The sequence below is a fragment of the Seriola aureovittata genome, chromosome 22, assembly GCF_021018895.1.
Source record: "Seriola aureovittata isolate HTS-2021-v1 ecotype China chromosome 22, ASM2101889v1, whole genome shotgun sequence".
Classification (NCBI taxonomy): domain Eukaryota; kingdom Metazoa; phylum Chordata; class Actinopteri; order Carangiformes; family Carangidae; genus Seriola; species Seriola aureovittata.
Window position 1 is genome coordinate 4591981 of NC_079385.1, and position 14790 is coordinate 4606770.

A 14790-nucleotide genomic window follows, 5' to 3' on the forward strand; every position below is an offset into this window, starting at 1 on the left:
AGATCTGCTTCAGATACACATTACACAGCATTAGAGAATTTGCTTGCTCTGTCGTAATACTTCCAATTCAATTAAGGCTGTTCAATAATTTTCCAAAACCCTTTAAAATTTTCTCAAAACTTTTTCATGGCCTGTGGAAGCCCTGGCCATTATTTAACACTAGTCCTCTAGATTAGCAGTTCCGTTGAACGACACCTTGTTGTACATTTCACTGATCATTCTTGAACACCTCTCATATAAATATATAGCTTTTGTTTCAATCTAATGAAGCGAACTGAAAACAGAGCTTCATTTCTAGTGTTTCAGAGAGATCCGATGCCAACGCTTTGAGCCAGAGTGTGTATCCTTCCGCCCCATCTTTGAAATAAAATCAGCACCATTGGTAGGACCGATGTCAAAGCAGCGCTTCAACAAGTTAAAAACGAGCTGGAAAAATGTTTCTGGCAAGCATTGCTCACTTATTACCGAGTGACATTCAGATATCAAATAGACGGCAGCAGGAGCTGGCACTGAACCTCACTGCTGCTTATTACTCTGCTGAGTGGGAAGTGCTGACCGGAGAGAGCCGCATCATGATCATCCTATTCATTCAGACTGGGAAACTTGGTCAACGGTCAGACCGTCCTGTGACGGAGAAGTGAGAAGTTTGATCCCTGCAGTGATGGTGTGTTTTTCACCCCAACCTGCCAACTCATTTTAATTCACTCAAGGAAGATAAAAAAAGGATGTGGAATTGAACTTAACTTATCAAGTTGAAGTTGGGCTTGTTGAAGGCCACAGATACCAAAAAAACTGAACCAATTTCAAATACTAACTTAACACACAGGGTTAAAGATAATTATTATTGGGCACAAGACAGATCTAGAAATGATCTAACTTGTTAGTACATTAACAAGAAAGTTTTAAAAAATGCAAACACAGCTTAAAAATGATCAAGCATGTGGTCATGATGGTCATTCAACTGGATGAGCAAGATTAACACCTGATATTAGCAAACATCCATCAAGCTTAAGTGTCCTTGAGCGAGACACTGAATCTGAACCAGCTCCAGCGAGCACATATCTACTGTGTAACTGTCTGTGACCTCTGAACTTCCTGCATGAGGGCAAAATGAAAATCTCTCTCACACTGATTATGTTGCTCACCCACTATTGCATGGTAAAACTGGGCAGAAAGTTGAAGGAAATACAATGAAATTCTCTACCATACTCACTCATGTCAGCAAAATATCAGCATGAGGGAGGCGAGAACAGTCTATTATCAGCCTTGTTTGAGGCAAGACCAGTCTAGCTGCCTGCTGCCTCTGACAACCACTACACTGAGCTGCCTTAGATAAACTTTACAAAGTAGCTCCAAAGGCTGTCGCGACACGAGTGCGATATTCAGCATGTTCGTGGACTCAGCTGTCAGGCCTCCTATGCTCATCCTACTTCCCAAAATATAATATAATATAAATATTTTTAAAAAAAAAGGTGATAATTACAGAGACTAAGCTGTTCTGGGTAACACAGGTGAATATTTCAATAAAAAAAAAAAGTCACTCTCAAACGGCCATGATTTTAACCGCTCCACATAATTTTCTGCTTCATGTTGTCATCTGTAGAACAAGGTATCAGCCTACTGGTATTTATAAACCACTTTCTTACAGAAGATCATACACACATTAGTTGGCCTAATTGTGTCCTCATATTAAAAATATTTTAGAGGCTCAACAAATCAGATCATCCATTGACTTTCTGCAATAAGTACTTCAGGCACACTCAAACACCAAGCCTGTTAAACAGTAAGAGACACACATTTCTGAATTTTGTGTTTCATTGAACCTATGAGGATAAGTTTCATTATGAATCAGGTCACAAAAACTCAAGGCCTGTACACTATAGGTACTTCCACCATAGGAACAAACTGCTATATTGTCAGATGTCTGAGCTTTGACAGACACCATGACACCATGTCACATAAACTCTCTTTAATTTTTGAAGTATTCAGTTATTAAGATTAAATATACAACAGGATGATAGTGGTTTGTGGTCATTATGGTACTCAGAGAGACCTTAACTGAGGTCATTAGCACCGTACTGCACTGAAAAGCCCACATGTGCCTAAAGTATTTCTGCCCTGCAGCCAACGCTGATGGTTATCTGTGAACTTTTCAGGAGTTACAGGTCTTATCAGCTGTGTACAGTTAGTATCAAATCGACTGCCATCCTCACAACCTGCAGCAGCTTCCATCAAAAGGCAAACTTGATACAAAATGCACACATAATCAGCCTCTGCTTTTGTCATCAACTAGTGACCTGCAGTTGCCCCCAAAATATCCATGACGGGCTACAAGCATTTCTCTGCTGCAGAGGTGTAATCCCCTGCAGGCAGGTGCTATTGATGGGAACAATCGTAGTATGAGGTCGAGAGGGAAGAAAAGGAGTACAGAGAAAGTAGCAGCACCAAAACCACAAATGCCAGCTGTTGAGGAGAGCTGCATTTACACCAGACTCCCATCACTGGCAGCTGACTACATTTAGATTTGGAAGCTGCATGCAATACTCGTTACAGCACCCACATCTACTCAATCATTAGAGCCATATCAAAACCAAATGCCCTGTGGCCACACCATTTTCAGAGAGGAATAACCATCATTGTGTGATAGTTTGGCCCATTACCAGCAAAATACTCCTTCAGTGTTCTCTCAAAGACTGTGTTCCACACTTATCAAAATACAGAGGACACATACATCCTTAATAAAAGACAGATTAGACTGCTCTTTTCTGATGTGGAAGAGGTGAGTACATATCTACCATGCTATGGCAAATGTACACATATATAGACCTTGCTTTGCCTGTCACAATATTGCACTGGTGCAGCTTCCTAGCAGAAGGGAGCGAGAGGCTAGATCCTGCTGACTGCATCTTAACATTTGTAAACACTTCCCACATGCTACCTGAGAGGATGAGAGCTACATGGCCATGCTACTTACCGAAGGTAGTACTGTTTTAAAGCAAATGCAGCGTTGGAACAACTCCTGGGAAAGTTAAACTCTTCTCCGAGTTCAATCCATTGGTTTTTGTCAGAGACCTGAAAGGGGGAGATGAGTTCGTTAGGAGATAAAACACCGTCAACAGCAACAAAAAAAAAAAAGAGCGGTTAAACTGCAACCATCTGTTCTGCTACAGGTTCCCCCCAATGAGGCAATATCAGAATCACTAATCAATAACTTTCTCGAACTGCTGAAAAAAGATAAAATAAATACTGGACGTGAAATAATCTGGCAAGCCGTTTGCTACAAAAGCGTTTAATTATCCATTAGCATGTTTATTAACCGAGCATATTTACATTTGACACATCAGTTAAGTACAACTGCCAGACTCCCTTTAAGATACTATCGTTACTGTTGAGGCTAGTTAGCACTAAAGCTAACAAGCTAACCTGACTTTTACATTTTGCCGTTAAAAGCTAACGAGGCCAAACTGCAACAAACTGTCTCTAGTAGCAAACAAATGCTTTAGCTTGCGGCGACGCGTTTGATTTTGGAGTAGCTTTTGGTACCCTTTACTGTATTCACTACATGGGCCTGTGAGGCCTACATTTTGAGATCAGCCATGAAGCCGAAGAAAGATGGCTATGGCGAGAAAGAAAAATCAAGCTTCCCCTGGGTGAAAACTACCGGTAAAAACCCGGGCGAAACGCTATGTCCTAAGCGGTGTTTTCCGAGGCCGGGCTCCGTGCCGATAATCGATGTTAAACGTGCCCGCTAATTTTGAGTCGCTCCAACTGCACTCTGACTCCGAGCGGTTGGACTCTCAATTCAAACCACACAACAACACAAGCCACCACATTGCATAGAGATACATGGCAAACTAGCACAAGGCCAACACCGACCCACTAACGCTTTTCTGGAGGGTTACACTTGTCCCGGGTTACCCACACGGAGTTGTGGAGTGGTCCACCGAGGAGTCCACAGACAGCAGAGTGTGGAGAAAATCCACTTTTAGTTCCCACTCACCTTTGCAAATCCACCTAAAGAGACGACTCTGATATAGAGAGCATTCAGATCCAGCTCTTTCCCACCCACGATAGGAATCTTCTTGAACGCCGATCTGAAGGGATAACACAAGAAATAAAGGCACATATGTTTAAATAACAGTTTTGGTTAACTCCCAGTCACAGGGAATGAAGATTTAAAGTTATATTTCTTGGGAATAAAGACGCCCCAATCTCACCCTCTGCTTTGGTGGAATTGCCGCAGCTCGTCCAGGAAAGCCTGTCCTTTCCTTCGCTGATCTAGTAGATTTTTCCCCGTCGAATTTGCCATTGTTTTTGCATGCAAAAACGGTTAAACCCCACTTCAGTCGCTTCTTAAGACACCAAGGATCCCATACTCCGCCGGCGCTCAGTCATTCGCGAAGCTGAGTGTTTAAAAAGTTAAAGAAATAGCTGATAGCAAGAAGAGCGGCAGCTCGCTAATAAAGACTGATGCACACAGAAAGCCAGCCCGATTCAACCCCGGACTAAGTTCCAACGAACAGTCACAAATACGACCGATTTACCGACAGATTAGAAACGCCATGGCAGAAGGTGTTGAATTAATGCTTTTGGTCGCGGTTGTATTCGTTTGGAGTGGTTTGACAGTGTGTTACGGACGCAGCTCCGAGGCTATCGCACACACTGTAGAGCGGCAGAGGGATCCAGTTCTCAGACAAAAAGATGTGGAGGCCGCGGAGCCCGGCCTGCCATGCGTGCAGCGCCCTCTGTGGCCACAGGTGGCACCGCACCGTCCAGAGCAGAGCGGGTGTTGGAACAATAGAGACTGTTTTCTTTTTTAGGGACCGTCTGACAACTCGTCTCTCTGTTTGGAAAACGGGTCAGGAGGTACTTGGAAATGTCCCGTGGGGGAGGGGATAACACTAATTAACATAGCCCTTGTTATCCCAAAAAGGCGTTGGAGGGCAACCCCACACTTTATTTGTAAAATACTATTTTTCCAGGCTGACATGAAGCCTCAATATATTTCTAACTGCCTTCAAAATGAGTATAATACCTCAATGATATCAGTTAAATGACCTCTCTTTCCATTAGGAAAGAGAGGTCATTTAAATTGTCACCCTGTAACAATTTAATAATTACACACAATAATTACACATTACAAGAATATTTTAAACTATCATGCAGCCATTTACAAACAATGCTGCAAAAAATCATATGTTCTACTGATATGACAATTTTTTAAATACACTATTATACAAAATCAGAACTTCAGAATATGAAAAATTGTTTACTGTTTACTGAAGACTCATTTACCAGTGTTAACTGCTACATCAAGTATATTTTGACATTCTTGCACATTTCTGAAAATGATTTTCATGCATTGGTAGTAATGTGCCTTATAACTGTTTATTTACTGTGACTTACACATTTTTTTTAATCTTTATGTCTCATATCAAACTGAACAATATTATATATAAGGGTTAGAGTTCCCAATATTACTCCTATTCCAGTTAAAGTCTACTTACACAAATTAATGATTTTATATGTACAGCATTCAATGCTGTTCTTGATTTGGTTTAGTTTGACATATGGTACCACTTACACTGCAATTATGTTGATTTTAGTCGAATTTTAGACAACAAATATGCAACATGATGTCAATTCAAAATGCATAATTTCATACTGTTATAACTTTGTCAATCTGTTTATGTTGTTAGTTATCAAAGTTTTTCCTTTCTGCATATATGGTCATTATTGTGTTTGGTGATTTTCTTTTTCATAGAGCAATTTGTTGTTGGACACTTGTAAACGTAAACGCTGCCCCTGTCCCTTGCTGACCACTTCAAAACGACTTTTATCTCACGGGATGGTTGAAAATTACTCCTGATCCCTTTTCCCTCTAACTGCCAAGCGGATATCTTCTTGATGGGGTTACATTCAACCATTACACGTACCCCTTTGCTCAATGAAAAACCTGTCACAAAATGGCGGAGACGTACGTTAGCAGACCCCATTTTGAGGAATTGACACTAGACAGCGGAAAAGTGCGTGTCCTTGCTTGTGGTTTTCAAAATAGTGCTCTTTCTGCAAACAAACTGCGGCACACCGGAGTTCACCCTCCGCCTGTTTGGACTCCCCACCCGTCAACCGAATTCTGGGCTAACGAGTCGGTCGTGCGCTAGCTAGCTTATTAGCTTAGCAAACGTTAGCTAACTTTAGCCTATATTACCACGAAGCTGTTCCGAACAGTTTGTGTTAATCCAATTACCCGGATACATCTCACGATAACGGAGACGTAACTTACTGTTTTCTGTCGATATCTAACAATATCAACCACCCTATATAAAAGAAGTCATTGTTCTAGTGCATGGTTTGGGCGCTAGCTCTACCGGCAATTTACATTAGCGTGTCAGATTTCAATCCCTTATTAACACTGCTAATGTTGCTAACTAGGTTACCTCTGGATGCCAGCAGCTCAGCTAGACGGTCCCAGAGCAAACAAAATATTTCAGTTGTCATCGTTTAGCTGTATATAACATTAAGCACAGAGCAGCGTTAACTATTAGAGACCAAACTAATTAACTCTGCTGTGAGAATCGTTAAAGGATAGCTGGTGTTGTAGCTAACGGGCTAGTTAGCCGACGAATGCGCGTGCCTTCGTATTGCATTTCTAGCTATTTGCTAGCTTTTCGGCGTTTAATAGTCCACATTACTAATAATTACGCGACTTCTAGCTTGACAATGAAACCAAATTTATGACTTTTTGCTGTCTCCACCATCCGTGCTTGGCAACTAGTCTAGTTACTGCATGTGCTGATTAAACAGAGATGTGCTATTTTGCGGACCATAGAGAGTTTAGCGTTTTTGTATTAAACAGAAAACGTAAAGTAACGTTTTGTTTAACCGTTTGTCGTTATAATTTAGTTAAAGTTGTAGCTTCGTATTTACTACTACTGTTGTTAAATCACTACTGATAAGTTTCCTATTCATATGTCTAATCAAAATGATTAGAAGTAGGACTTATGTTGCATTTTTTATTGAAAAACTCCCAATTAATAATTGGAATTGAAGTTGAATATTACTTGAAGCTGTCAAGCAAAATCTGTATCGTGAATGCTATGCTAGAAAATGGCCTACTATTCAATGAATATGGGCATTCCCTATGGCAGTCATAACAAGCATTTAGGTATTATTAAATTATTTTAATGCTGTTGTTCAGTTTTGCATAAAAAATGTAGTGTGTGTGTGTCTTGAAGACACAGATTTCTAGCCATTTGTAATATTTAATGTAGTAATTGTACACACACAAGTAATTATTTACATGCAAAGTACATTTGAGGTCAAAAGGTTTGCAGTGATGAATTGTATTTATCATCCAACAAAAAATTAAATTTGACTTATTCTTGCCAGTAAATTTATGCTTTTTGACATATTCTAAAGATTTTGAGATTTAAAGTTTTTGACTTACGCCTTAAATTGCATCAAATTGATCATTCAAGGAATGACCATTCATTTGGAGCTAGACTGTGGAAGATTAAATTTAGATTACGATTAAATTTAAATAGATAGAGTGCCCTAAAATCAATAATTTTAATATGGATAGAATTGTACATGAAAGGATGCATCAGCTGACCTTCAGCAGATTATCATAATCAGCACCAATGCACCAAATAAGTATCCGATTTATTTTTAGAGGCATTTATTAATGCATTTATCCTTAAAAGATCATATGTGTCATTAATTTGACAGTTTGAATGACAACGAGTTAATCCCATAAAGGTACATATGATCTTAAAATCTATGACTGAAAAGCAGGTTGAAGTTTTCTATCCGTAACATCTTTGCAGACACCCCTTTAACCTGCATTTAAAAAGTGATGAATGGTTTGCTGTGACTGTAAACATGTACTTGAAGGCTACATGATCAGTTATGCCATCACACAGAGGTTCTCATCTGATGTGACAGCAAGGCCTCTCATGGCATATGGCGTAAATGGGGCCAGTAAGCCCAAGCTGCCTCCAAGCACCCAGACAAAAGATCCCAGTGGGACACGAACTGCATGTAACGTCCTTATACCTCCCTGCAGCTTCCACGCCTGAGGTTGACGTCTTTGAAATGATAAGGGGTTGAGTTATTTGGTGGAAAATGGCTCCATCTTCTGGCAGTTAGGCATCATGTCTAACTGTTGGGATGGATTCAATTCGTTTCATGAGGAACATATTGTTCTTGGAGGATAAATTGAGAGATTTTAAACTGGATTCAGTCACAGTTGCACTAGGATGCATGCTAGAGATTAGGGGAAGGAGCAGTGGGTGGTGGTGAGTGATCCTTATACAGCCGGAAGTTATGCAGTACAGCTACACTTGGCACTGTAATTCAAAAAGATTTTTGTGTATTTAAACTGTCTTAGTATTTTCCAATTAGTATAGTATTAATTCTGCCGAAGATGGTTTAAATATAAATGCATACAATAAATTAAATGCATTTTGCTGCATATTAAACCTGTTTATTTTTTATCTTATTAGGACAAATAAGACATTGGCCAATGGACCAATACCACATGATACAGCAGCCAAAGTATTTTACACATATACACAAGTCAATAAGAAAATACATACAAAACAGCATAAACACACACACATTGATTAAATAAAGCTGCCATGAAACTCGACGATAAGCGCACAGATCATTCAAGACAACATGGTCGATTGCCAAAAAAAAGTATTAATAAAGAGAGAAAAGTTATGTAGCCTCTTCATAAACATTACACATGGAGCTGAATGACCAAAACTGCATTTGCATTAATCCTGCTAAACAACTGATTTTGAATGCCCAGATTCGTCAATAATACCGTCCAACATTGTTTACTTCTCTCACTTATGCTGGTTTGTATATTTTGCTATTGTTGCTAAATTACTTAACAAGCTGAGGAGACTTAAATGTATCCACTGTTTTGATCCCAAGTTAATAACTAACAAGAATTTAATCTCATTTCTGATTTTTTTTTTGTTTTTTTGTATGTGCTCTACAATAATGTACCATAACAGTTTGAAACCTGTCCTTGCTCCCTATATAACTTACCGGTGTTTTCTGTAAAGATAACACATTAAAGCACATACTGCATGGTTTGTTCAGGTAAAATCTCCATTACAGCTCAGATTAACCTAAAGGATAATGTATTAACTCAACAAGGCAGACTCAGAGCCATTAATTACATGTGAGATGTTCTGCAGGTTTGTTATTAGGGTCACTGAGGTGAAGCATGAAGTGATTTAAAATGTTGTTGGTCTTCCATCTCATTTGTTACATAGTGTAGTATATAGATGAATTTCCCCTAGGGGATAAATAAAGTATGTATGTATGTATCTATCTATCTATCTATCTATCTATCTATCTATCTATCTATCTATCTATCTATCTATCTATCTATCTATCTATCTATCTATCTTTCTAGTCGGAGCCATATCTGCCTTTTAACTGTACATCCAACTAAAATCACCAATCCAGTGTATCCATACAAGTCAGTCTGATCCAGAGGCTCCCATCTGTCAAGATGAACCGAATTTGCAGTTAGACTTTAAAATGAAATGGATTCAGAGCAAAATCAACAGAACAGATCAAACAGACAGTGTCCATACTTATATTCAAGTCTATGTGTGTATTTATTGTACGAATGTGTGAATACGTGTGCAGTATTTGACAAGTGGATTCATTCAGAGCTCGTTCATTGTTCATATCTTTGTTGTTGGTGATTACACCACTGTTTCATGTATGATGAAAACTTTATATTCCAGAGTTTTTAATTCAGGTAGTAAGGTGTTCCATAATGACACACGTTTCCAGAAAAAAGGTGACTGATCACAAGTTGTTCTGTGTTTCGCAGCTCTATATGCGTCACTTGCTGCTCCCCTGCTAACTGCTCCTTTGCTGTTATATTATCTGATCAGCTAACAGGTTATATCAAGGAGCAAGGTCATTTTTTTTTGTAAATGAGCACTCTGCAAAATTGTCAAAAAAAATGTCGCCAATTATATATAATTTGACAATGGTGCCATTCCCCTCATTTATGACATCATAGGCTTGTATACTGATTGGGAGTCCCTGATCACACAGTAGGATATGTGCCCTGAGATCACTTCTGTTGTGGTTTGGCGCCATATAAATATAAATATGAATTGACTTGACTTGATTTATCAAATGCTGATTTCAAGTTCATGCATTTGGGTGGCAAATCTTGTAGGCGTTAGATCCATTCTGATCACAGTGGCCTTTCCTGACTGTGCTGTGATGATGGTGACCTTTATATGACATCTCCACATTTCCATATCCCCCTGTCCCTTGTGGACAGTTTCTGTATTGCCTTTCTATTAAGTGTAGAGGAGGTTGTGGAACAAATCTTTCCCTTAGTCCTCTTCAGAGGACAATTCACTCTGAATCATCAGCAGCTTCGTTTTCTGGCTCTGAAATAGCCTCTGTCTTTAAAGATCTTATCCTACATCACTGTTGCAATGCAGGATTAAAGATAAGCTTCTGGCCTGGTGAATTTACTGGAACTTACTGCAAAGTGTGCTTCTTTAAAACAACAGTCTCTCAAGTAGAGACTGAAAGAGACATTTAAAGTTTTAAAAATGTCTCAAACTCTTTCTTGACGAGTTACTGTCTTTTAGGGTTAACTCTCAGTCAGTATCTAGTGCTATTAAAAAGAGTGGAGAGTGTCTCAGGTGCACCACTCTGTCACTGGGTGGCACTTGTGTGTAAAGGATGGGAGCTAGTTCAGAGCAGGGCTGTGAGAATTCCCTGTTCATTCTTTATAAAGCGCTCAGTATCATTATATTGATTGATTATACTTTTGATGTAACTTTTCAACTGGGCTGTCACACTGTCTCCTGTATCTTTCATGTAGTGATCAAAGTGTTCTCATTTGCTCTTCAAGGCACTAAAGGCTTGGGAGCGTTGCGCATTTTAGTGTTCTAGTGAATCTTTCACTGGACGTTCAGCTGCCTAGAAAATTCCCAGAATGCTCTATGGAAAAAACACTGAGCGTTTCTCTTGACTATGTTCACTAAATGGAGGTTATGTTGCCTTCGTTGTATACTGTTACGGTAGTTATTTCATGAAAATGACCATACTGTTAAGGGTTTGTGCCATGCAAAGGAAATTATAAACCAGGTAGCGAAATAAATTGGGCCACATTTAGTTTGCTACCTGGTTTACGCCCCAATCTGGCCCATATACAGCATGAGTGTCAGGTGTTTCTTCCACATCTTGGCCATTTCTGGTGCACACACAGCAAATCTTGCAGCTTTCAGACAATACCTACTGGGGATAACAGCTGGAATCTGCCCAGTTGTGGGAGTGTATGGGCCAGACTCGGGCCAAGGACCCAAGGAATAAGTTTCATTTTAGACATTCACCAAATGATGGCAGTTAAACTGCAGCTTTATTAAGTTTCAATTCATTGCACTCGAAAATGAAATGATTTCACCTACAGTTTGTAATTGTTCCTGTGTAAAGCACAGTATTGGTATATACTGTATATGATAGGGATGTGGGACAGAGTGTGTCACAGGAGGACAATAGCTCACCATTGACTAATGTTATCAGCTGCTGCTGTGATGAAGGCCCCATCACTCGGTTTTGTTTACTCTTCACTTTTCAGGATGTTTTATACCGTATCTCTTGTTAATGCAAGTTGTTGATATGTGTGTGTGCCACCATGAAATCTTTCAGCTGATTCTGATTCATTAGTGCTCCAATGTTCATTGTGTGCCTGAGATCCAATAGGACTCGCAGGTGTTACTAAAGGCATTAACAACGGCTCCGTTACATTCAGCAGGGCTCTGAAACTGGCACACCTATAAACGGAATGCAGCCTTTGTTAATGCTTGTAATTAATCCCACAAAATGTGAAGAGACTGACCATCTTCAGTACTGTCTGAGCTCTAGGGACTGACATGAAACACATCCTCTGAGTCTAATAGCTTGTTCTTGCTTTATAGGAAGTCACTGATTCTACTGTGTTTCAGGTCAACAGAAGAACTGAGAATTGAGCACATGCAGCAATTAACCACACCCTTGTGTAAAGACTAAGTAAAGAGCGCCACCTACGGAAACAAAAGCAAAAGAGTACAATAAAAGAAGCCACAGTTTGATTAACAAGTAATCTCTGAGAAGACGGAATGAAAAGCAACAAGCATCTGTTTGATGTAATATTTAATCCAGCTGGAAATCTTTTGCTTAGTTGATAAGTTGAATTTAGTTTGTATCATTCATTTCCTGAATTTGTATTGTTTGCACCTCAAAACCTGCAATCGTCTGTTTAATCTGAGAGCCTCAGACGGTCAGCTCAGTTCCTGAACCTAACAGAAGAACTTTTTTAATACTGAGTTTGCAGAATAACAATGATGGAAGAGACATGAGGGAAAAAGTTTTTTTGTTTTTTTTTACACACGTCACAGCATGAAAGCAGGTGTAAATACTAAATGAATGATGCCTGAATTCCATTTAGCTGCTTCAGTTTCAGGGTCCTGGTGTGGATCCTGCCGGCTCAGAGTCAAGGCTTACTCAGGCACAGCTAATATTATTAACACCTGTGCTTTTGGGGGTTCCCATGTTGACGACTTGTGAGTGTTATTGGCATCAGATAACTCAAGATGCTTGTTTGATTGCAGAGATGGTTGTTTTAAAAAAGACTGTACACTTACGACATATTGTAACACTAAATCCAATCATTTTTGGACTTTGGCTGACAGGAATTGTCCTTGTTTGGTCTTTCTGTTCTATAAAGCACCAAGTGGGATATATCAGAGGTTTCAGAAAAGTCAGTTTCCTAGTAATAATCATGATTTGGATGTTGACGCAAGAGCTGTTTGCAAGCCAGAAACTCATAATGCTGATAATTCTGACATGACACGAATGTAGCATGAGCCTCAGAGACCACAGTCCAGGGACAACCCAATATCAAGTTCCAAATAAATGAAGATTAACTCAAACACCATTTGCTGTCTTATTTATTTGGAGTGAATGTGCGAGATTAAACCAAACACACATTCCAGTTGTCACATTCCTCCTTTTACACTCTGCTAAATAAAAATCCTAAAGCTGCCATCTGTGAAAAAACTGTGTGAACTATTCCACATCATTTTCTTCACCAACCAGTTTGCATGTCACCTTCACCTCAGTATTCCCTCTCATCGACTATCCTCGGCCCCCCCTTTAACTCATCACTTCAATGGGACGGAACGGAACATCTTCTACATGTTTTGACTTTCTCCCCTGACCTCTTAATGAAATTTCAGACAGTGGAAATTTGATTGACTTTTATATGTTTTTATAGCCTAACCTGCTTTGTAGCATGAATCAGCTTCATTTTCAGATCCTCAGTCAGTTGCTTAGAGCAGCTCATGTTGCTGATTTTTACCACAAGGTCTGAAGAGTCAGAGTTTCTCATCAGCTGACTGTTCCTAAAGACAATTCTCTCCTGCCTTACAAATCCCTAATGAGTAAATGACATTCTGAGACTTTAAACTTGCAAACTTTTTGCACATGACACAAATAGTTTCATTATTTTTTTCTATTTCAGGTTCATGAAATAAAAAAAGTAAGCGCATTAACATTTGAAGAAAAAGTTCATTTTTATGTCTGTTTGCTGCACAGGTTGTATTTACTTCTTTTCACTGAACAACAACAACATCTATAATTAGCCCAAGAATTACCAAACTGTTTGTGCACAAAATGCAGTATGGCCTCAATAGAAGAATGAAGACACAGTGAGTTTCGTTTTATTCAAATGTTGACTGAACTTCTCTCTAAAATCTGTTGTTAAAAAGTGACATTTATCTGCCACACTGTTACTGATTAGCATCTTATCAGGTCAGTGAGGTCATGGTGGTTGAGCCCTGTGTTTGTATAAGAAAACCTGCAGTTCACTGGACTCAGTCAGACGAGGCCAATGTTTAATTTGCGCACCAACGCGGGAATCCAACACGGTAGTACAAAATAAAAACAACAGAAAACAAGTTTGTGTTTTAAGTCTTCACAAAAAAAACAAGTTTCTGTCAGTTGTCATCTATGTCATGCAGCTGTGTGTGCTTTCTAGTCAACAACAGAACAATATCCAGTTTCAGGGTCAGCTGGCAGGGAGGCAGGCTCAGGCTCAGGCTCGGCAGCTGGAAGACTGGCTGTTTCCTGTAGTATTTATAGGAAAAGAAAGGTTGCAGTAGTGGCTGCCATGGTTTCACTCCACAATGACAAGGGTGCGGCTGAAACTCAACACAAACCTGCCCCCCCCCCCCCCGAAAAGCCCTGGAAGAGAGAGCTGGGTGTAAAGACACTCATCCTCATGGTTGGTGACCATGAAGTAGGACAGTGGTCTTTATTTCTACTTGATGGGTCAGTGATGTTTGTGTGGAGACACTGTGGTCGTCATCATCTTTACCCCTCTGTCAGGCAGGGGTGTTTCAGGGGTCCCTGGGGAACAGGGGGCCCTAATGCCAGCTTGGGTGATTTTAAATACATTTTTTTTCCACTGTATAATTACTGTCATATAATCTGCCAATAATTACACACTGAAAAAGAAAACCAGTTTTACCCAATAAAAGCTGCTTGCTGTCACCTTTCCACTCTCAACACAGTTGTTCTGTTGTAACCACTGACCATGTGTTTCACATGCAAATTAATCCCATTGTTTTGTTGACATTGGTTTTTCTTCCTCAGTGTTTGGGTTCTCATATATTCTTCTGCTGCATGTGCAAAAATAATAACAAAATTTATTTGAGAGCTATATATGCTTTACTTTTAAAATCCAGA

General features: G+C 39.5%; 1 protein-coding gene across 1 annotated transcript in view; it reads right to left on the reverse strand.

Annotated features, from left to right (window-relative positions):
• The window catches only part of arid2 (AT rich interactive domain 2 (ARID, RFX-like)), a 33770-nt gene extending 29064 nt beyond the window's left edge, over positions 1-4706 (reverse strand). The window contains exons 1-3 of the mRNA XM_056367741.1: positions 4218-4706; positions 4001-4094; positions 2975-3072 (exon numbers count right to left, since the gene is read on the reverse strand). Of these exons, the coding sequence (XP_056223716.1) occupies positions 2975-3072; positions 4001-4094; positions 4218-4309 (284 nt within the window). The 5' untranslated portion in view covers positions 4310-4706. The remainder of the gene's footprint in view (positions 1-2974; positions 3073-4000; positions 4095-4217) is intronic.
• Between the last annotated feature and the right edge of the window lie 10084 nt (positions 4707-14790).